Raw genomic sequence first — 24,105 nt, 5'->3', positions numbered from 1 at the left:
CACACACAGAACCAGCACTGTCCTTGTCCCCACTCCCATGTGACATGGTTTGTTTTCTCTGAGAAGCAACTGCTGGCCCAAGGAGACATCAGAATTTAAACACCCACGATCGTTCATAAGCAATTACACAAATGAGGGAAAGCTGAGTTAAAGCTCTACAAATTCAAAGTCAAAACTTAGTTCTCTGTACTACTAACCAGCTATAAGATTTAGGATTACTTTTTGTTTTTCTCAACTGAGTACACATAACGCCCTAAATGGCTAAACCATATACAATTCTGATACCAGACAGTTAAAACTCAATTCTGTAAGTCTTTTGTATTATGTGTAAGAAAGGCACTCTACCTTATCTAAGAGAAAACAAATTTAACACTCATCTCATGATTTGCTGGTTTCAATAAATACTGACTCTATACAATTATAATTTCAAGGCATAATTTGATCTGCAGTATAATCAGTTGCTTGTTAATATTAGAACAGTTATATCTACATTGCAGGCAGATTCTTTACCAGCTGAGTCACAAGGGAAGCCCAAGAATACTGGAGTGGGTAGCCTATCCCTTCTCCAGGGGATCTTCCCAACCCAGGAATCGAACCAGGGTCTCCTGCATTGCAGGCAGATTCTTTACCAACTGAGCTGTTCAGGGAAGCCCAAGGAAGCCCACTGACAACTGTATAGTGAGTGCTTCCAGCGTGGAAAAGACTTCAGCATGTGATATGATCTAATGATAAAGATTTTCAAGTTCTATTAGCTTCACATGCTGTTTTACTTTCATTTTAGACCCATCCACCCACATAGCTCCTTATTTATAAATACATGTTTTACATCCTGTTTATGACATAATAAAAACATTCACAGACAAGCACTCACACATTCTTATCTCTCAAGACTCTGTGTGTTTTATGGGGCAGGGTGCTCGGGGCTGGTACACTGGGATGACCCAGAGGGATGGGATGGGGAAGGAGGTGGGAGGGGGGGTTCAGGATGGGGAATGCATGTACACCCGTGGCTGATTCATGTCAATGTATGGCAGAGCCACTACAGTGTTGCAGAGTAATTAGCCTCCAATTAAAACGAATAAATTTATTTTTTAAAAAAAGAGACTCTATATGTTTTGGAAGCCAGTATATGAATTTAAAGATTTACTACTATTCTTCATCATTTTCTTAGAACCCAGATATTTTTTTTACTACTAAGGCTGAATACAGAAAAAGACAGTATTAGGTTCTGTCCATGACTGGAATTAGCAAAATGGATAATATAAAAATCTAAAGGCAGTGACAGCAGGGGAGGAAGGCCATGTAAATAGAGAGGCAGGAGGACCGTTTTCCCTGTTGACAGAAGCATCTTTGAAGCTCGCCAGCCCATGAAGAGGATTGTGTGTCAGTCATTAGTATACCTGTCAGCTGCGGTAGTGAATCCAATTAAGGGAGCAGAGCGGGAGCACGGGCTCCTAGGTCCTGTCTCAGGATACTGATACACAACCAGGTCCAACCATCACCCAAAACAGAAGTTCAAAATCAGGAGCACCAAATCTTAACTCCAGCTCTTCTGCTTGTCTGACCATGGGGCCATGGGCAAACGATATATTTGAAATTTTATTCTCCTATGACATGGAGATATTAACACTAGTCTATAAGAACCAAACAATTTCATGTTGTATCTGACAAGCCGCCAGCACACAGTAGGTCCTCAATAAATACTCCGAATAGTTGTGTTCTACTCTAGATGGTCCCAGGAGAGACGAGAGAGAGTTTGGAAGTCCCTCTGAGATCTGGATTTTTCATTCAGCTTGGCTCTTAAAGCAGAAGCATCTGAAATCAGATGGCATTACCAGAATAAAAGGCACACCTTGGCTGATGCTCCTATTTTTATAACCTGGGGCTCCAAGTGTCCATTACTTTTGTCACGTCCCACCTCAAAGTAGCCTCAGATGTTAGACACATACATGGGAGTTGGCAGGCACCCCTCTTGGCTATAGAATGCTGCATGCCACCACCAAAGGAAACTGGCTATAATTTCAGTTGTGATGTCTTGATATTTTGGTTCAGAATCCCTGGTCACATTATCTGTGTGTAATTGTTTCTTCATTTGTAGTCATTTAGTTTCCATTTCAAACATGCATGTCCATTGGTTTATCGTTTTCATGTGACAGGACTGCTTGATTAAGATTACAAACTGCTAAAAATCAGTGTCTGTATTTATTTGATCAGTTCCTCATAGCATCTAGCAAAGCAGGGATCATACATATGATTTGAGGAAAGTAACTATGATGAAAGAGCTCATAAAATGTACAAGGTGGATGCTCAAGTAACAACCATAATGAAAACCACATACGTTTAACAAAACCAGTTTTCAGATTTGGCTATTTCATATTCTCCATAGGAAAAGCAGTGCTACAAAGAGTTTTTAACTCTTCTTGGAAATGGGACAGCCAAGAAAGCTTAATGCTTCCATTTAAGATATTTAGACTTCTCCCTGAGTGACATTTGAGAAAATTAACAATTATATCTTTGGGCCCTAGAATAAATAAAAAGTAAACCATGGTGGTGGACATTAACTAGATTTATTGCTGTGATCATTTTGCAATATATATAAATATCAAATATGTCAATTCTATTTCAATAACACGCACACACACACAAAAGGTAAATCATTCTGTTCAAAGATGTCCAAACATAAGGTGCTTATGTGAACATACTTTTTAAGATGAGAATATCCTACCTCCTTAAAGTTGTCAAATGCTGATAAAATGATTTCATGCCCACCTCTGACAAGACAAACGGCTGCCAACAGCTCTAAGACAAGGGCTTTTGTTCTGTCAAAACAAGAAGGAAAAAACTCACAAATCAGTGAAAGTGAATGAACGATGAGTCAGCTGTTCCTTCCAAGATGAATATGATAATAAATATTTGCCAGTGTATTTTTTTAAATGTTTACTAATTAAGGCACAGTTATATTAAAAACACATACATTTTAAAACTTTTACGATCTTCTACACATGTGTCTTCTCTGGGGTAGCAAGTTTGCAAGGCATATTTCCCACTCCCAGGATTACAAGTTACTTATAAATGAAAATTAATTCTGAGATGATTAAGTCTTTCTGTTCTATCATCAACTGACTCCGTGTAATATGGTCGAAAAAGTATTTTTTAATGAGTTAAAGAAGATAGGAAACACAGAATTTTCAGTAAAATCACCCATTGGATAAATATTTTCTCTGGTTCTGGAGTTAAAGATATAATAACATTTGCTGAAAAAGTTCAAAATCAACCGAATCAATGTCCTATTAATACACTGCAAATCTGCTAATTTGCAGTGGCTCCATACAAATCTTCCATGATAATGCAAGTTTCCAAAACTACTTCTTTCCATACAGGATCTGAAAGGAGCTGGCTTACAGCTGTGCTAATACAGGAATATTTTCTCTGACTCAAGAAAATAAAACTTCATCTAAAATATTTTTAGAAGGAGAACCTTAGAGATACAATCTAAGTTTTCAAACACAATGTCAAGGACAGCATCACTGCTTCAGAGTATGATTACTTCAGTATTTCATCTTTTTTCTGGAATAAAAGCTATTGCCAACCTCTAAACAAAGACCATTCTGAAAACCCACAGTATCAATTGTCTTAAGAAAAATGAATAATGACTTCCCTCAGTGTCAGATAGAGAGACAAAGAAGCATGACTACTTGGGATTCTAGTAAACTTAAGGAAGCAAGCACAAAGTTGCAGAGGCGTTCATCAGGGGAAGTATGAAATAATAATATTCAACATTTAAATAGGATTTACAGTTTGCATTGCATTTTCAATCACAAAGGCTGTAACTTCTAATCACATTTTTTAGCTGAATTAACAGTTTTCAGATGTGCAATCTTGTCAGAGAGATCTGATAAAAGGGAGTAACAGTGTGAAACTAGACATGCATTAGAACAGAAAAGGCATTATACTAACTAAAATAAATTGATGAAGACAGGCTTTTGGAGGTAATCTGTGAAATGAATAGTATATGGCACTTGCCTTTATAGGAAAGGGAACATGAAAAGAAACCTGCATGCAGTTATTTTTGTTTTGTGGTGTTTTCTGTTTGGTTTGGTAATAAAAGTTACATGTGAAAAGGTTGCAAATGAAGTGTGGACAAGCAGTAGTAGTTGTAGTGAGCTTTCAGCACCAAGTGGTGTGGCTAGGGCTGAATCAAGACTCTCCTGGATCCAATCCTGACAACCTGGCAGCTTCATGCTCTTCACCAAGTTTTGCTAAATTTGCAAGGATGCTGAGAACCAGGCCTCAAGAGGAATGAAAGCTTGAAGAGAAGGGCCAGAGTTGTCACCAGTTTCTCAACTCCACCACATGTAAAACTGTAATGTTGATGAAAAGAAAATTCTACTTAGCCGAGGAGTCTACTGGCAATCCAAATTCAAAAAATCACTCTTGAAAGTTTCCAAACTCTAATTTGATTCTTGACGAGCTGTCTGCTGTCCCTAGTTTGATTAAGATTTGAATATTATGAACCCAGCTTACCTTGGATTCTTGTTGTTCAAGCTTAGTGCAATCTCATTGACAGCATGTGGGTGAGACATGACCATGTTGAAACCATACTGAAACGGGTATGGAAAAAACAAAGCATTAGGAGTTGAGAGAACTGTCAATGTTGATTAAAAAGCAAAAACCTGAAGTTTCTATCTAATGTAATTTTATATCATCATAAGTACACTTATGTCTCTAGCACAGTGTCTGCACACATTTCTCTATTTCAGGAATGATGCTATTATCGAGGTACTATATTCCCATTCTCTATGAATAAACTATATGTGTCTCTATCAAAATGATGAAAAGGCTCCAGGCCAGTGATCTCAATCCTGCTATTTGGCAAAATCACCTGGAAAAGTCAACAAAACAAAACACCAGCTCTCCGGGACTCACTCCAGGTCAATTTATTCTGAATCTCAAGGATGGGGCCCTGGCATGTGAATTTCTTTGAGCTGACTTCACTACACTGCAGGGTTGACAACCACCACTTCTAATCCCTTCTCTATCAGCAATGGCTCTTAGGACCCAGAGCCTAGGGAAAACCTGCTTTGCTCTGAGGCATGTTACCTCGTCCTTCTATAAAATGAACAAAGCTCAGTAAAAGGATCAAGAATCATTCTCAATTCTGCCAAGCTGAGGAATTATTCCTTTTTCTGCAAACTCTCAGCTCATGACCTTATTTCCAATTACACCCAGAAAACATAAGCAATTAGGAAAAAAACTTCCAAAAGCTCCCACCACCGCATCAATACACCCACACAGATCTGTGGCTCCCCTCCTTACTTCTTTCCAAAGATGAAGTCTCCATGCGCCCGTCTAAGGCCCTTCGCCGACTCGAGCTCTTGATTCCAATCCCTCTCACTACTCAAGAACATTATCAGTCATGTCTGACTCTTTGTGACCCCATGGACTATAGCCCACCAGGCTCCTCTGTCCATGAAATTCTCCAGGCAAGAGTACTGAAGTGGGTTGCCATGCCCTGCTCCAGGGGATTACCCCGACCCAGGGATCAAATCCAGGTCTCCTGCACTGCAAGTGGATTCTTTACCATCTGAGCCACCAGGGAAGACCGAAGAACATCATATGCTCCAGCAATTGTCCCATTCCCCTATCATTATTTTTCTCTCTGACTCATTACCATTAGCATAAAAAACATGATGCAAATTCTTTTATCTTAAACAACAAAAACAGAATCTCTCTGGACCCTACAACCTATGTCCAGCCACTGTCTCATTTTTCTGCTGTTCTTTTACAGCAAAATTCTAAATCACTCATGGTCTCCAATTCCTCTCCTCCTATTCTCTCTCAACACCATGTCCATCAGGCATTGCATCCCCGCCATTCCAACGAAACTGTATCAAGATGATCCAAGACCTGCACTTTGCTAGAGCCCATGCCATAAGTTCATCTTACAACACTCAGCAGCAGCACTGGGCACAGCCAACCACTCTCTCTCCTGGACCTGGCTCCTACTTCTCAGCTGCTTCCCTGTCAGACTAGCTAGTATTCCCTCATCTCTCTGACTTTAAACAGGGTGCCCAAAGTTATTTGAGACTCAGCTCATTCTTTGCTTCTCTGTCTATCCCTGCTGATCTCTTTCACTCCCCCGTCTTTATAGGCCATCTACTGACTCTCAAACTTGTAGCTCCAGCCCAGACCTCCAGACCCTGAACTCCCGACTGGCATTTCTGACCACCTATTTAAGATCCCTATTTAGATGTACTTTGGCCACCTCATGCGAAGAGTTGACTCATTGGAAAAGACTCTAATGCTGGGAGGGATTGGGGGCAAGAGGAGAAGGGGACGACAGAGGATGAGATGGCGGGATGGCATCACTGACTCGATGGACGTGAGTCTCAGTGAACTCTGGGAGTTGATGATGGACAGGGAGGCCTGGTGTGCTGCGATTCATGGGGTCGCAAAGAGTCGAACACAACTGAGCGACTGATCTGATCTGATCTGATTTAGATGTCTATGGACATCTCACAGTTAACATCTCTCCAACTGGAATACTAATAAGGTCTCCCAAATCTGCTCATCCTGGAGCCTTCCACAGCTTAGTAGACGGCAACTCCATCTCAGAGGTGCCCAGGACAAACCGCTACGAGCTGTCCTTGACGCCTCACCACATCCCCACTGCTACTGTCCTTACCACCGAAACAAAACCAGAGCCTGGCCACCTCTCATCACCTCTGCTGCTATTACCTTGGTTCATGCCACCATCAACACTCACCTAAACTAATGCAACAGCCTTCTAAAAGGTCTACCTCCTTTTGTCTTTGCCCCCTGGAGTCAATCCTAACAAAGAAGCCAGATGGATCATGCTAAATTCCAGTGACAGATCAAGTCACACTTTTCCTCAGAATGCTTCAGCAGCATTCCAGTGAGCATGAAGCCAGTGTCCTTTCAGTGACTTAAAGCCCTACATAATCAGGACCCCTCTGTAACTTCAGATTTCGCCTTCTGCTCCTCTCTACTTACTCATTCTGATCCAGCCAAACTGACCTGAGCACACCAGACCTATTCCTACCTCAGCAACTTTTGCACTTGCCCTTCTCTCTGACTATAATTTTCTTTCTTAAATATTCCTTACCTTGTTCCCTTATTCTAGTTGTTACATAAATGTTACCTTCTCCGTGACACTTTTCTGGCTAGCCTATTTAAAAATGAACTTGCATTTTTGGCACTTATTCTTATTTCTTGATTATTTTTTCTACAGGACTTAGTTCTCTGGAGCCAGTCTTCCTCAGTTCAAAGCCAAGTTCACCACTTATAGCCATACTTAACTTCTCTGTGTTTCAGTTTCCTCCCTCATGGGAGAGTAATATTACTAATCTCACAGGACTCTTTTGAGGCTTAAATTAAGTAATAGGTTTTAAAGTTCTAGACTGTAGGAAGCACTGTGTAAGTGTCAGCTTTTATTTCATCACTAATATTATCTGGAGTGCTGTATATAGTTCACCGATTGTCTATCACCATCTCCCCCCAATAGAAAGTAAGTTCCCTGAGGTATTTATTTTTTTGCTGCTGTGTTCCCTACACCTAGAATAGGATCTATTGGGCAATGCTCAAAAAAATTAATTGACTGAGAGAATAAATGCATGTTTCCCTTCTTAAATTTAATCTGGCAAGTTTATGTTGGGTTTGAACTCTAATACTGATCTGTGTATTTACCATCGGTTTCTATTTGGATCCATCTATAGAATCTGTGTCAGTGGAGATAAAATCCTATTTTCTTATTTGAACCATGTCTAAATTCTCAGCCATGGTTTGATTTTATACTTTTGACCCTTCAGCTCACCGTAGATACTCCAGGCTCTAATTCCCACTCTGTCATTAGGATTAATCCCACATACTGTAATTAGTAACTCCCAGTGATTCTCAGAGTGAAGACAGTCTGTATCAGTCATCTAAGGAGGACTCTGCTCTTCTACCAAGCATCCTCTCAGTGCTTCTCATGAAGATGAGGAACCACAGGGTCCAACACAGTAATTATAATCCCTTGCCTGTCCTCACATAACTCTTTGAGGAGCAATGACCTACGCAGTGTGTGAGATTACTCATTCCCAGGTTCCAAAGTTGTTATTATTGCCCCAGACCAGTGGCTTACTCTGTCTCTAATAGTCAAAAACACTTACCAAGTAATCTAGATAAGCTTACCACTGGAGGAGGAAAATGTCTTCCCTTTAAATGCATTACACATCAGAAATGCTAACTAAAAGGGCAATGAATTATGAGCAGTAGAAGGAACCAGACCTTTCTTCTCTAAAATATTTCATTAAATCCTGATATTTACTTCAAATAGAAATACAAAGATACCAAAGAGAACAAGATTGAGTCTGATGATTTCAGATTTTAAGGATTATAAACAGAAACATACCTGATAATTCATGATGGCACGTAAACACATGATACAGACATGCACGTCATCTTTCTTACTCACTAATCTTGAATTTTTCAGGGTTCTTCTGCTTGGCAAAGTATTGTATCTACAAATAAAAAGGGAAACTTCTATAAAACTAAGGATTACTTTCTTAGCATGGGCAGATGCACTTTAAAAATGGACACGGTTCTCTATCTGTACCTACACCTAAATGAAGATTGCAGGTCAAACCACCACTAACGAACCCATCACCACAAGCATCCCATCACCACAAAACTGTTTCCACAGGCTGTGAGGCCTAGACAATTCTGTGCAGTTGTTATCATCTTGTCAGGCCATATACCCGTGGACAGTGATGCTGAACTCACAGCATATAACAAATCAGACTGTACGTGAGACTCATCGACAAGCCAGGCTCTAATGTGCAGACCAAGCTAGATTTGCACACATGACATGCATGCGGATTACATATGTGAACAAGTGAAGGGGTAAAACCCAGCTTATACAGAGATCTCCTATCATCTGACCCAATTTTAACTGTATTTTCCCATCATTGCTTTCAAGAGTCCCTGTTTCAGAGTTTAAGCCTAGGCAAGATCATACAGCTGTCATATCAGCCTGTGATACTGAATTTTGATGTGCAAAACCTAAACAATATGCGCATGCCTCCACACCCACACCCAAACTCCGGTCTAGCAGCTAAAACTGAGACAGAAATGTGGTGACAGTTCAAACGGTTAGGATGTTACAACGTCAGGGTTCATTCTGGAGACCCTATATTACCAGGCCTTAGTTCTCCCTTCTGTAGATTTATCAGAGTATACAAGGCATAGAGAGTGACAGTGTAAGATGGGGAAAGCAGACAGATGACAGTTCTAAGGGTTTCATTATGAGCCTTAAATGACAGCTTCAGAGGAAAAACAGGTAAGTTTTCTCTGCAACTCCAAGCCTGAAACGAAAGCAAGTTTCAAAAGCTGTCAACTACTTTCCGAGAGTCAATGACAGAAATGCTCCACAAAAGAGGCTAGAGACCTTCACTCTCCTTGAATTAAGCTAGTTAAAAATTTTTAAGGAAGCCATGATTAATATTAACCGCTTTCAGAAGTCTCACAGGTGCGGACTAAGAGTTGAAAACTGAATTGACAGGTTTGTCTCCAACAGCTCAGCTGAGCAGAACTTTGACATTTTCTATTCAAAAACTATCAAACAGGAAAAAAAGATGATTCGTTTACATAAGCCTACTAATGAGCCAAAGAAATTTTTGAAAAGCACCCCAGTAAGTCACTTGCATCAACATACCTGACTGTGCAAAATCTGGTTTGCTCATGCTACTTTTAAAGAATGGTTTTTCTAAGGACTGTCTGCTTTCCTCACCCTGGAAAACAACAGTTCAGCAATGGAAGATAGCCTAATTCAGTTTTGAATGCAAAAACAATGTTCAGATTTTGCTGTTAGTAAGCCTAATTTCAGCTTCTAAAATACACTTTTAAAAGGTGCTGCACTCTGTCATAACTCCAGCCCAAGGTCTCACAGAATCTGGGGCTGCTTCAAACAACCACATGACTAGTCTGACCCAAGAATCTGTAGTCTTTTTAGTCTAAACCCAAAGTTCTCTCCCTTCCTCTGCCCTTCTGAATTTATTTTAACCTCAGGTTTCTATTTCGTTAGTGGAATCACTTGTCTGTTTTATATTAGAGAGATAGTTATTTCTAATAAAGCAGTGGCTATTAGTGTAAAACAAAGAAATCTAAGTTTTAAAAAAGAAAAGGTGTTATGAAGGGAATGAATCATCCTTTGCTAAATTATATTTAAATGCAGAAGTGACTGCAGAAGATAGATTGACCAAAGCCAACTATTCTTTAAGGCACATGGGACAGGTCATTCACACAGGCACATATTTCCGCATCACTTCCAAATAAAGTTTAATGATTCCAGCAAGCAGACCAAACTTACACATTTAATGGTACTTCCTAGGCGTAAAGTAACAGAGCAGGTTCCTCCCTTTTATTTATTAATCCATAACATCAGCTATACCGTAATAAGACTTTCTAAGAAGGAGACATTGTCCTTACTAACATTATTTGCAGAAACCAGTAAACATTGATTATAATATCCTACTTACTAAACATTAACACAAAAGACTTGTATTTGTTGTAGTATGTGGTTAATCTCAAATACATTTTCTGAATCAACATTTGAAATGTATTTAATATGAAAAAGCACATGGATACTTACCAATATTCAAGGAGTTTAGAAAGCATACAAAGATGTCAATAAGTAAAATCGATATAGTTAAAATAAGTAAAAATTTATTAATGTTATTCTGTGCTTAAAAAAAGTTGAACTTTTTTCCTAAGGTGAACGATAGTTAATATAAAATTAATTTTTCTCTGATTTTTTATTTATATAAAAACAGAATTAAAGGCAACATTTGAACTTGTGTTAAAACACCACCATAACCAGTAACAACAACCAACCATAGTATTGACCGTTTAAGGAGACCTATGATATTATTTACATCAACCTTTCCTGATACCGATGAGAAAAATGATGACCCAAGATGTTACATCTACAGAGCAAGTAGACATTAAGAGATGAGACCAGACCCCCAAGTCTCCTCCCTGGAATTCAGGGCAGTCACTTTCTACAGGTTGCTTCTCAACCTGACTCATCCATCAAGTGATCACATGAAAAAGCTACTGCCCACAGCCATATGTGCTAATGAATTCCCTGTCAGAGGTTCCTATTCTGTCATCCCAACAGAGAATAGAGTTTTCTGTCCTGGCTCTTAAAAGATATCTTTACCCTATCCCTCCAATAATTATGCCACCATACAGAATTAAGGCTTAGGTGGCTAAGAAGAGCAGTATCTGAGCATTTTCAGAACACAGTGGCTGATCCACTCTGTAAGCAAAGTTTTCTTTTTAAATCTTTATCCTCAATCACTTACGAGGCAAGGAAGGATTTTTTTTTTAACTTAGTAATAAATTTTCTCTGTATTTTGGAATTCTCATTCAAAAAAAATTCTCCCCTATTAAGTAAAGGCACACCTGATAAACGTCACAACTCTACCTCAGCAGAAATTAAGTATTTGCAAACAACCAAGAATCACTTTAAGTCCCCAAGGCTAGATTCTAGGGACTGTGTCATGGGTCAGCATGTACATTAACCTACTCTTCAGCATGCACATTTTGTAGAATTTGACCATTTATGTCATGAGATATTTATTTGCTTTAATTATCACCTGAGTAATTTTCCACCTTTTACCTTTTTGAACATGTTTTAAAGCCAGCTCCAATGGACAATATTAATACTCTCCAAAGAACACATCCACGTGGAGCTGGTTTTAATAGATCCCCAAGTTGGCTCTAAAACACCAAAAGAATTAGCACTAACAATTTACTACATGTGAACTTTCTACAAGCACTCCCAGATTGAATAAGCAACCTTAAAGGACTGGCCTCTGGTGCTCTATCAACCACAGGAAATTAAGCCAAACCTTGTGTTTAAGGCTTAAAATTGGTTTTCCCAAGCAACTATTGTTTATGCTAAACTCTATAAAATGCTAAGGGAAAATGAAAGATCAAGATGTTGCTTCAGCCACCATCTAGTTTAGGAAGCAAGAGATTTTACGGATAGCCTCTGTGTTAAGATGTTCTCTGTTCACACCTCAGCCCATCCCTTCTGCTGCATGCACGTTCTAACGTGTAAAATGAACTCAATAAGCATACACACACCTGCACTTCACAGTACGCTGAGGTGATAATAGGCACACCTCAAACGAGAGCACTTTCTCGCAAATCATGATCCTGAAAACCCTCATACAACCTTTTCTCAATCAAGCCATATTTGACCAAGTTAATACAGACCGAATCATGGTAACTGTCTTTAGGCATATGAACGTTGTTTGAATGAGGCTCTAATTCAAGAAGTATAAAAGGAAAGGAAAATTGTGGGGTAAGTATCAGAAGGTGACATGCAATGAACATAACTGAACATGAAATGTTACTAATGCAGATGTTTTTTAAATTTATTTCTAATTGGTGGATAATTGCCCTACAGTGTTGTATTGGTTTCTGCCACACAATAGTGTGAATCAGCTATATATATACACACATCCCCTCCCTCCCCCCATCCCACCCCTCTAGGTTGTCACAGAGCACTGAACTGAACTCCCTGTGTTATACAGCAGCCTCCCACTAGTTATCTATTTTACACAAGGGAGTGTGTCTATCTCAATGCTACTCTCTCAATTGTCCTCTCCTCTCCTTTCCCCATTATGTACACAAGTCCACTCCCTATGTCTGTGTCTCTATTCCTGCCCTGTAAATAGGTTCATCAGAAACAGTTTTCTAGATTCCATATGTATGTGTCTAACACAGATTTCGGAGAAGGCGATGGCACCCCACTCCAGCACTCTTGCCTAGAAAATCCCATGGACGGAGGAGCCTGGTAGGCTGCAGTCCATGGGGTCGCGAAGAGTCAGACACGACTGAGCGACTTCACTTTCACTTTTCACTTTCATGCATTGGAGAAGGAAATGGCAACCCACTCCAGTGTTCTTGCCTGGAGAATCCCAGGGACAGGGGAGCCTGGTGGGCTGCCGTCTCTGGGGTCACACAGAGTCGGACACAACTGAAGGGACTTAGCAGCAACACAGATTTAAAACACACCATCTCACAAATCTGAATAACAGAATCACAAGACACTTCCATTCATCTTTATCTATATTTAAAATTTTCTACAATGGATGTACAGTATTCTCCAAATAAAGAAAAAGTTGCACCAAAAAAAACCTCTCGCAGATGGTCTAGGTTTACATTCATCTGAAGACAGAAGGCTAACTAGATCATAAGATGCTAACACTTTCCCTACTTTAATCATCCCACGGAAGAATATTTCCCAAAGGCCTCTTGAGTGGAGAGCTGGTCTGTAAACAGACAGCCAAGCTGAGGGTTTCTGTGAAGAGGCTAAATTCTACCACAACACATGCAGCAAAAGACCCAAGTATCATCAGAATAGCTAAGCTTTGCAAATCCTATTTCCTGGTCCGACACACACCCACCTGGATGCCAATAAGAACAGAATGCCATGATTAAGTTTCCAGAGAAAACTGATGAGGGTGATTGATTAGAGCCACACACCTCTACCAAGCATATGAGTCACACAGATTCACTTAGGTAGGGCTGGAAGATCACAGCAAGAATCTATCACCAATTAAAAATGCAAGCAACTCACATGAAATTAGTCATCACAGTGAAACACTGCATGCACGAGGTGCTCCTGCCTGGTCAGGTTAACACAAGGAAATATGATGCAATGTATTATCTTTAAAAGGGTAGATAAGGGCACATCCGGTTCTATGCCACAGCCCTTGAGGCTAACCTATCTGCATCTTTCACAAACACTGATCATCCCACTTTGGCTATTTGAATAAACTTTCCACAAAGACCTAAGTTTTATAAGGATGACATCACTGCCTCAGTAGAAGATATGGGTGCTTCTGTGGAAAACTAATATCCTTGGCATGTGCTTCGTTACAGAATTACATATAGCAAAACAAGTACTACGATATTTTCTTCATGGAGTTATTATGAAACATATAAAACGGGGCCACGTTGGAGACTGCCCCAGTGCATTGTGATTTATGAAAAAGGCCCCAGTGGGAGGCAGTACTAGCTTCCCTATGGTCTCCTATGGATAACTGAGGCAGATAAGCTCAAGTCTTGCCCCATGTAATATCTTGAATGACTCTAGATTTTTTCAGCAGTAAATGGTACATGTTCCCTTAACTGAGATTTGAAATCGGCTTCCTCATTGCTGCTGCTGCTGCTAAGTTGCTTCAGTTGTGTCCGACTCTGTGCAACCCCATAGATGGCAGGCCACCAGGCTCCCCTGTCCCTGGGACTCACTAGTAGCTCCCAAACCTCAAGGTACATCCAGCTTAATGTAGGAGGAGGAAGAGAAAGCAGAAGGAAGAAAGCTGGCAGCTCCATTCTGCCCCTCCTCCACTGCCTACCAGGCAGGTGGTTTACACTCTGATTATGGGAACTAATGGTTTTTGAGGCTACTGTGGATCTAGAGAAAGAGGAAGGGGAAACAGCACAAGTTAAAATGTCACAAAGCTAGCTATTCTTACTGAGATTCAGTTGTTTTTCCTAAATCGATGTTTCCCAGATTGCTACAAGACTTTACTCTCTAGAGTTCTGAAAAAGTTGACTCTGGCTTATTTTGCTGGTTTTCTCATTGCTTTCATGGGTCCTGTACTTCACCATTTTCACTGACATCTCATAACATTTAGAGAATCCTGAGAGCCTATTCATTCTGAATACATGTAACAAGTCCTTCAAGTTCAAAGGAACAGTCAAATAAGATTCTGCAAGAATTACATTTCTCTGGTGACTTGGAGCTGGTTCTCTAAGACGTCAGGATCAGAGAACTATCGAATGGAAAAACAAGGGCATTCCATATGTATAGAGGGGCTGTGACCCAATGCCTAGACCATGAGGTTAGGGGACTAAATGCCTTCCTGACTACTCTTCCTCCTCCAGACAGGCAAGCAAGAGTTTTGAGATTCTAGGTCTGTGGACATGAAAGAGGGGTTTTCCAGAGGCAGAAAACAACCCCAAGCCCAACTTTTGGAGCTCCTGTCCTTTGTAGAAAAGATAATGGAGAAGGGATATTTAGAGCTGTTTTTTGAGGTCTCAAGAATTTTAAGGAAATCCTGCTTTTTGAGAGGTCATTCTGACAAGACCACCACCAAATTTCTCCAGCACTCTTCTCCATCGACTGTGAGAATTGCCTGCTCTCTTGTCAAGCACTGAACGAAAACTAAACATTATCCTCACATTAAAAGATAGTAAGACACTATCTTGGAAGAACCGCCAGTAATATTCACCAAGTTCTATGTGTGTGGAGAGAAACATGTGCCCAAACTGATTTAAGATCAAAACAAAAGAAAAATAACTAATACAATTATGTAAAGTTTAAAAATAAAATAAAATTAAAAAAAAAAGAAAAATGACTCTAACCGACTGTATTAATTTATGCACCAATGCTTTATAAGTTACATGAAATAATAATAAATGTGGAAGTTACAGTCAATGCTAGTAGGAGTAAAACGCATAAAAAATTTAAGCAACTGTCACAAATAAATATCTTTTAAGAAACCTATACAATGTGCCCTGTTTAGTACTATACTGACAGCTGTGCCGCCTACTTCACACGTGGCAATCCATCTGTGCAGGAGCTGGTAGTGAGCACGTTGATTCACACAGCACTGGTAGCAGGTGCTATGCAGAAGAAGCTATCTCTGCTTTGAAAGACTGTTAGAATGACTGATGAGCGAGAGCCAACAGTTGATTTCTAATAAATGACAAGGCAACTCAAACCTCGATTTCTAAGTCCAGAAAGCAAAAAGAATGTCAAGGTCAGCAGACAAAACCTGGGGAAGTAGCTCTCTTGAATCTACTTGACCACAGAGTAGATACACAGGAATTTCTATTACCAAGTATGTATTCAAGCCTGAACTATATACAGCGTTCACTAGAGTTCTGGTTATAACCATGTCTTGCTGCCCTTAAACCACAACTCACTGTTCAGTTCAGTTCAGTTGCTCAGTAGTGCCTGACTCTTTGCGACACCATGAATCACAGCATGCTAGGCCTCCCTGTCCATCACTAACTCCCGGAATTCACTCAAACTCATGTCTATCGAGTCGGAAATGCCATCCAGCCATCTCATCCTCTGTCGTTCCCTTCTCCTCCTGCCCCCACTCCCTCCCAGCATCAGGGTCTTTTCAAACGAGTCAGCTGTTCGCATGAGGTGGCCAAAGTATTGGAATTTAAGCTTTAGCATCAGTCCTTCCAAAGAACACCCAGGACTGAACTCCTTTAGGATGGACTGGTTGGATCTCCTTGCATTCCAATGGACTCTCAAGAGTCTTCTCCAACACCACAGTTCAAAAGCATCAATTCTTTGGCGTTCAGCTTTCTTCACAGTCCAACTCTCACATCCATACATGACTGCTGGAAAAACCATAGCCTTGACTATATGGACCTTTGTTGGCAAAGTAATGTCTCTGCTTTTGAATATGCTATCTAGGTTGGTCATAACTTTCCTTCCAAGGAGTAAGCATCTTTTAATTTCATGGCTGAAATCACCAGTGATTTTGGAGCCACAAAAAATAAAGTCAGCCACTGTTTCTACCGTTTTCCCATCTATTTCCCATGAAGCGATGGGACCAGATGCCATGATCTTCATTTTCTGAATGTTGAGCTTTAAGCCAACTTTTCACTATCCTCTTTCACTTTCATCAAGAGGTTTTTTAGTTCCTCTTCACTTTCTGCCATAAGGGTGGTGTCATCTGCATATCTGAGGTTATTGATATTTCTCCATGCAATCTTGATTCCAGCTTGTGCTTCCTCCAGCCCAGTGTTTCTCATGATGTCCTCTGCATATAAGTTAAATAAGCAGGGTAACAATATACAGCCTTGACGTACTCCTTTTCCTATTTGGAACCAGTCTGTTGTTCCATGTCCAGTTCTAACTGCTGCTTCCTGACCTGTATACAGGTTTCTCAAGAGGCAGGTCAGGTGGTCTGGTATTCCCATCTCTTGAAGAATTTTCCCCAGTTTATTGTGATCCACACAGTCAAAGGCTTTGGCATAGTCAATAAAGCAGAAATAGATGTTTTTCTGGAACTCTTGCTTTTTCGATGATCCAGCGGATGTTGGCAATTTGGTCTCTGGTTCCTCTGGCTTTTCTAAACCCAGCTTGAACATCTGGTATTTCAGGGTTCACGAATTGCTGAAGCCTGGCTTGGAGAATTTTAAGCATTACTTTACTAGCATGTAAGATGAGTGCAACTGTGTTCTTTGGCATTGCCTTTCTTTGGGATTGGAATGAAAACTGACCTTTTCCAGTCCTGTGGCCACTGCTCAGTTTTCCAAATTTGCTGGCATGTTGAGTGCAGCACTTTCACAGCATCATCTTTCAGGATTTGGAATAGCTCAACTGGAATTCCATCACCTCCACTAGCTTTGTTCATAGTGATGCTTTCTAAGGCCCATTTGATTTCACCTTCCAGCATGTCTGGCTCTAGGTCAGTGATCACACCATCGTGATTATCTTGGTCATAAAGATCTTTTTTGTACAGTTCTTCTGTGTATTCTTGCCACCTCTTCTTAATATCTTCTGCTTCTGTTAGGTCCATACCATTTCTGTCCTTTATCGAGCCCATCTTTGCATGAAATGTTCCCCTGGTATCTCTAATTTTCTTGAAGAGATCTCTAGTCTTCCCCATTCTGTTGTCTTCCTCTATTTCTTTGCATTGATCACTGAGGTAGGCTTTCTTATCTCTTCTTGCTATTCTTTGGAACTCTGCATTCAGATGCTTATATCTTTCCTTTTCTCCTTTGCTTTCACTTCTCTTCTTTTCACAGCTATTTGTAAGGCCTCCCCAGACAGCCATTTTGCTTTTTTGCATTTCTTTTCCATGGGGATGGTCTTGATCCCTGTCTCCTGTACAATGTCACGAACCTCCATCCATAGTTCATCAGGCACTCTGTCTATCAGATCTAGTCCCTTAAATCTATTTCTCACTTCCACTGTATAATCACAAGGGATTTGATTTAGGTCATACCTGAATGGTCTAGTGGTTTTCCCTACTTTCTTCAATTTAAGTCTGAATTTAGCAATAAGGAGTTCATGATCTGAGCCACAGTCAGCTCTCAGTCTTGTTTCTGCTGACTGTATAGAGCTTCTCCATCTTTGGCTGCAAAGAATATAATCAATCTGATTTCAATGTTGACCATCTGGTGATGTCCATGTGTAGAATCTTCTTTTGTGTTGTTGGAAGAGGGTGTCTGCTGTGACCAGTGCGTTCTCTTGGCAAAATGAGAGAGCATCAGAAGACATACTGAAACCATAATCTGATCACACGGACCACAACTCACTGTAAGGGAGTCAAAAAAAAAAGCTACAGTAATTCTGAACGAGTTGCTCAGGTTGAAGAATGTAACAGACCAGTGAGACTACATCAATCTAAAAAGCACAGTAAAAGAGTGAAAAGATAACCTATGAAATGGGAGAAAATAATTTACAAACCAGATATGTAATAAGGGGTTAATATCCAGAATATACAAGAAACCCCCACAAATCAATTGTGGCAAAGTTCCTTTTGCCATAATTTAATTTGCCTTTTGGCAAATTTAATTGGGCAAAGTTATCTTTTGCCCAATTAAAGATTGGGCAAAAGGAACTTGAAAAGACATTTCTCCAAAGAATACACACAAATGGCTAACAGGTACATTTAAAATGCTCACTAATTAACAGGAAAATGCAAATCAAAACCACAATGAGAAAGCACCTCATACTGACTTTCAGAGTGGGCATTATCAAAAAAGACAAAAAAACAAGTGTTAACAAGAATAAATTAGAGCCCATGTACACTGTGGGTGGGAACGCAAGTTGCACAAGCATTATGGAAAACAGTATGGAGGTTTCTCAAACAAAAATAGAACTTTTCCATGTAATGCTCCAGCAATCCCACTTCTGGATGTTTATCTAAAAGAACTGAAAACAAGATCTTAAAGAGGTATCTGCACTCACATTCCTAGCAGCATTATTCACAGAAGCCAAGATCTAGAAACAACCTAAATGCCCATCAACAGGTAAGTGGATAAATATGGATAAAATATGGTTTTAAAAAATAATAATGAGGTGGTGTGACAGAAGTGTTACCTGATATGGTACTAATCACTGCAATGTATAAACATACAAAAGCAACACACTGTATAAGTTACACAACAATTATATCTCAACAAAAAATTAACTTATATATTCACACAGACACACAATATCAAAGTCCTGACAAAACAAAGAAAGGGTTGTGAATTCCCTGGCAGTCTAGTGGTTGGGACTCGGTGCATTCACTGCCGTGGCAAGAGTTCAGTCCCTGGTTGGGAAACTAAGAGAGGGTAAGGTGGGTGGGATGAATTGGAAGACTGGGACTGGCATATATGCACTAATATGTATAAAATAGACAACTCATGAAAACCTACTGTAGAGCACAGGGAACTGTACTCAGTGCTCTGTGGGGACGTAAACGGGAAAGAAATTTAAAAAAAGAGAATATATGTAAACACACAGCTCATTGACTCTGCTGCACAGCAGAAACTAACACAACACTGCAAAGCAGCTATACTTCAATTAAAAAAAAAAGAAAGGGTAAGGAATGGTTCCAAGTGAAAGGATGTTACACAGACACAACTAAGCACAATACATGATCCCTGTGTTGGATTCTGGACAGAGTTTGAAAAAATGTTATGAAATAGACTGGAATAACTAAACAGACTGAACTAAAAATGTGCCAGTATGTAAAAGTTCTGATTTTAAGAATTACACCATGGTTATCTAAGAGCATGTCTTTGTTCTTAGGGTATCTACCCAAAAATAATTAGGTATAAAAGGGCATGATTCTGTAACTTGTTCTCAAATGGTTAAAAAGTGTGTACGTTTACAAAGTAAATGCGCAAATGGTAGAGTGGACAAAATGTTAAAACAATTGCTGAATCTGTGTAAACAGCATAAAGAGGAATCATTGTACTATTGTTGCCTTTTTTTCAGTTTTCAATGATATCAAATTAAAAGCACAGAAATAAAAAGAAGAAAATTATGGTAGATACATACACTGGAATATTATTCAGCTTTCAATTAAAGGAAATCTTGCAATATGTTGTAACATGGATGAATCTTGAGGACATTACACTATGTGAAAAGAGCCAGTCGCGGAAGGACAAATGCTGTATCATTCTATTTATACGAGATACCTGAAATAGTCAAACTCACTGAAGTGGGGAGTAGAATGGTGGCTGCCAGGGCCTTAAGATAGGGCAGAATGGGGAATTGCTAATAACTAGTATAAAGTTTAGGTTATGCAAGGTAAGTGAGTTCTAGAGATCTGCTGAATGATATCTTGCCTACAGTCAATGACACTGTACCATACACTTAAACATTGTTGAGAAGGTAGATCTCATGGTAAGGGTTCTTAGCATCATAAATAAATAAATAAAAGCAGTATTCTTTTAAAAAATAGCAATGGGTGATAACATAAGAATTAATTATAAGTAATGTGTCAATGATAATTCTAGGTGTACAGGAGAAGACCCACTCCTGATCAAAAGCTACATGTAATCAAATCCTGAATTTCTTTCAAGATCTACATCTGCAAAGCACCAAAATTAAATGGAAACTGCTATTTAACCAGTGGTGCCTTGAAGAAAAAAAAAGTCTGATCACCCATCTGTTGTCTTGAAATATATTTATTTCTAGACATATTCTTACATGTGAGTTTGTACATGTCTGCCTCTCCCTTTGAGCTCCTATTATCCAAGAACAGTACGTTACTGCAGAACCTTAAAATGGAATGTTCCCTGAACTGACCTAACCAGGCCTTCCCAGAGTCCATCAAGAAGGTTTTTGAAAATATTCTGTGACGTCTCCATGCCAACTTTTGTGAGGTTTGTAATATGTAGGTGCTATTGGTAATAGAAAAACACTAGGTATATTTTATTCTTCTTACAAAAGTATCTTCAAGTAACTGAACTACTCAGATATTAAACTAAATAAACCTATAAATAAAGACTACAATCAGAACTCCCTTGGAAGCTAATGTTAGTATTCAGTCCAATCGGAATGCAATGCCATCTGAGTATATCACATCATTTGGCATAACTGTACTAGTCTTTTATGGTTCCAAGGTCTGGACTAATAGAACTTTACTAAGATTTGGGGTTTTAGGTTTCTTCTCCCTGACTATTCAGACATGACATCACCTGGGCATATTTTTTCTATCAATTAAACTCATAAAATATTAATACTTGATGCTAAAAAAAAAAATGAACCAAGCACTTTTCTGTCTCTAAAGCCAAAAAAAACAGAGCTGAAAGAGTAGAACCCAGATAGTTTGAAGTGGGAGTGAAGCAGGTGGGGGAAACAGAGAGACAAAGACAGAAACAGAGATATGTGTGGGGGGGTGTTGGTTACACAAAACTCCTAATGAACATTTTTTTCTATTGAGTTGTTGAAATGTTGTGTTCACCTAATTCTCCTATCAGAGGACCAGGTGATAGCTAGAACAGAACCTGTAAGGTCTCATTTACATGCATTTTGAATGGAACACCTGAATCAACAGGCTCCATCAAATGAATGAAGGGCCATTAGTTTGAATTTTCTGTTTTTCAGTTATATTCCTTTTGTAAAAGGCATTTGCTATGGAGTGGCTAATTAGGATATGACTCTATGGGAAAAGTGTCCAAGGAAACTAATGCTTGTGACTTTTCAATGGAAATATTTCTATGTTCATCAATATTTGGCCCCTCTTTTCATAAACCTTCAATAAATCATTGTCAGTGTGTCAAAATGACAATTCCACAGCCTGGTCTTCAACACAGTACATCAGTTCAGTTTAATCGCTCAGTCGCGTCTGACTCTTTGTGACCCCACAGACCTCAGCACACCAGGCCTCCCTGTTCTTCACCAACTCCTGGAACTTACTCAAACTCATGTCCATTGAGTCAGTGATGCCATCCAACCGTTTCATCGTCTGTCATCCCCTTCTCCTCCTGCCCTCAATCTTTCCTAGCATCAAGGTCTTTTCCAATGAGTCAGCTCTTTGCATCAGGTGGCCAAAGTATGGGAGTTTCAGCTTCAACATCAGTTCTTCCAATGAACATTCAGGACTGATTTCCTTTAGGATGGACTAGTTGGATCTCCTTGCAGTCCAAGGGACTCTCAAGAGTCTTCTCCAACACCACAGTTCAAAAGCATCAATTCTTCGGTGCTCAGGTTTCTTAATAGTCCAACTCTCACATCCGCATATGTACATAACACAGTACATAACCTGGCTCTCCATGACTTCTAGCCAGACTTATCTGTTCACTGTTTCCTGAACAAACCATGCAGTCTCACAGCTGACTACTGCTCCTACAGCTCTCCCTTCCTCCCCTGGCTGCTACCTTCTCCTCCCAACCTTCCTCACGTGCCACATGCAGACCAAGTTATGACTCTTCTCTAGGTTCGGTTGTTCACTCTAGTCTCTAAGGTTCCATATAATTAGTTCTGTTTATACACAAGTGATACCAACATGTGTTAGTAGGAGCATGAACACACACACACTCTTCTCAATCAAATCATATATAAAGACACTGACATAGTAGAAAGAAGTTAGAAGACTCGGATTATAAATTCTGGCTCTATCACTTACTACCTACGGGTAACTTCTCTGAGCCTTCTTGTCTGTAAAATGGAGCTAATAATTCTCAAACACTTCCCTACAATTTTATGAAGATATAATGATGCAAGTATGAAAAATTCATTTATCAAGAATGAATATATTATGTACAAATATATTATTCCCCGTGTCATTCTGTATCCTCAATATTTAGCAATGCACCCTTCACATATTATGGATGCAATCTGTCTTGCAGATGAAGGTGACAGAATGTAGCTGGAGCAATTTGCTAAGTCACCTTCAGTATTTTTTTCAATCTTATACAGTTAACATTTACTGACTACACACTACCGTGCCAGGTTCTTTATAGGAACTGTTAATCTCACAACCTATGAGGCAGGTCCTAAATCTGATCTGAGAATCTGTGAGACAGATCCCCAATAATGCACTGGTCAAGTAGGCTTGTTTTTCCATTTCCACACAGCCTCTTTCAGTCAATTTTCTTTTTTTTTTAAATAAGAGGATTTTATTGATGGCATTTTTATTGTCTTAATAATAAAACAAAATATGAAGCTCAAAACTGATCACCTGGCCCTTTCTCTTCTTATCACCTCCCAGCTCAAAATGCTTGCATCTCTTAATAGCCAGGATCCTCTTCGATCTACATTTGGGCTCAGCACATTCAAGCCTCAGTACAATCTTCTTTGTAGTTTTAGCCTTTTTCCGGAAAACTGGCTTAGTCTGCCCACCATAACCACTCTGTTTCCCGTCATAACGCCGCTTTCCCTGGGCATACAGAGAATCCTTGCCCTTCTTGTACTGTGTCACTTTGTGGGGCTGGTGCTTCCCGCACTTCTTACACAAAGTCCAGTGGGTTTTTGGAACGTCCACCATGTTTGCGAGACTGATACCAGCACAGAAAGAAAGCTCAGTCGATTTTCTATTGGATAAAAGACCCAATAAAGAAGTGGAACAGGGGAAGAAAACCTCACAGTGGAAAATGCCTGACATGTGCCAGTGTGGTGCACCCACAAGCTATAATTACAACTGTCACCATTTCTACTAGCAAGGTCATTAAAATCAGTTTCGAGCTGAAAATCTGGAATGTACACTGTTAACCCAAGTACATTTTTCTCTTTTTACAACACCCAATAAAAAAGAAATGCAAAAATCTGAAACGCAACAGCCTAACACTTCGAACTTGTTTCTGCCTACAAATGTGCTGAAAAGGAAAAGTGACAATTTGTAGTTACAGTTTATTTTTGGAAAGTCTAGGAATTTACAAAGTCTTTCTTCTATAAATGGGTACTGCATTTTCTGCAACTTTAGATCTTCAGGTCAACTGTCTAGCAGGTTAAGGGGCATCTTCAACATTTCCCCTTCCTCAGAAATAAAACTCAGGTATTGGCTATAATGATCATCCATTATCCTTTTTGCTTCTATTCCTTTTCAGCAT

At 39.6% G+C, this 24,105-nt stretch overlaps 2 protein-coding genes across 10 annotated transcripts in view; both read right to left on the bottom strand.

The window, feature by feature from the left end:
- Nucleotides 1-24,105, bottom strand: part of FMNL2 (formin like 2) — a 332,826-nt gene that overhangs the window by 59,705 nt on the left and 249,016 nt on the right. For all 9 annotated transcript variants that reach the window (XR_015146274.1, XR_015146277.1, XM_086353586.1 and 6 more), the window contains 3 exons: nucleotides 8,414-8,522; nucleotides 4,525-4,601; nucleotides 2,726-2,819 (listed from right to left, as the gene is read on the bottom strand). Coding sequence is in view for 7 of the 9 variants with exons in the window: in XM_086353586.1 (XP_086209712.1) it covers nucleotides 2,726-2,819; nucleotides 4,525-4,601; nucleotides 8,414-8,522 (280 nt within the window). In the remaining 2 variants the exon portion in view is untranslated. The remainder of the gene's footprint in view (nucleotides 1-2,725; nucleotides 2,820-4,524; nucleotides 4,602-8,413; nucleotides 8,523-24,105) is intronic.
- LOC147378352 (large ribosomal subunit protein eL42-like) lies at nucleotides 23,148-23,795 on the bottom strand. Its single transcript, XM_086353830.1, has one exon. It carries the CDS (start codon nucleotides 23,658-23,660, stop codon nucleotides 23,199-23,201), a length of 462 nt encoding a protein of 153 aa, XP_086209956.1. The 5' UTR covers nucleotides 23,661-23,795; the 3' UTR covers nucleotides 23,148-23,198.

Source organism: Bos grunniens, chromosome 2, assembly GCF_055505025.1.
Source record: "Bos grunniens cultivar Pamir isolate PY7600 chromosome 2, Bosgru_T2T1.0, whole genome shotgun sequence".
NCBI classification, from domain to species: Eukaryota; Metazoa; Chordata; class Mammalia; order Artiodactyla; family Bovidae; genus Bos; species Bos grunniens.
The sequence above is the reverse complement of the archived record's forward strand: the minus strand, read 5'-3'. Positions and strand labels throughout refer to the sequence as shown.

Bases quoted from the DNA above. Each gene is read 5' to 3' on its own strand.
- LOC147378352 (XM_086353830.1), bottom strand. From the start codon at position 23,660: ATGTCAGGCATTTTCCACTGTGAGGTTTTCTTCCCCTGTTCCACTTCT.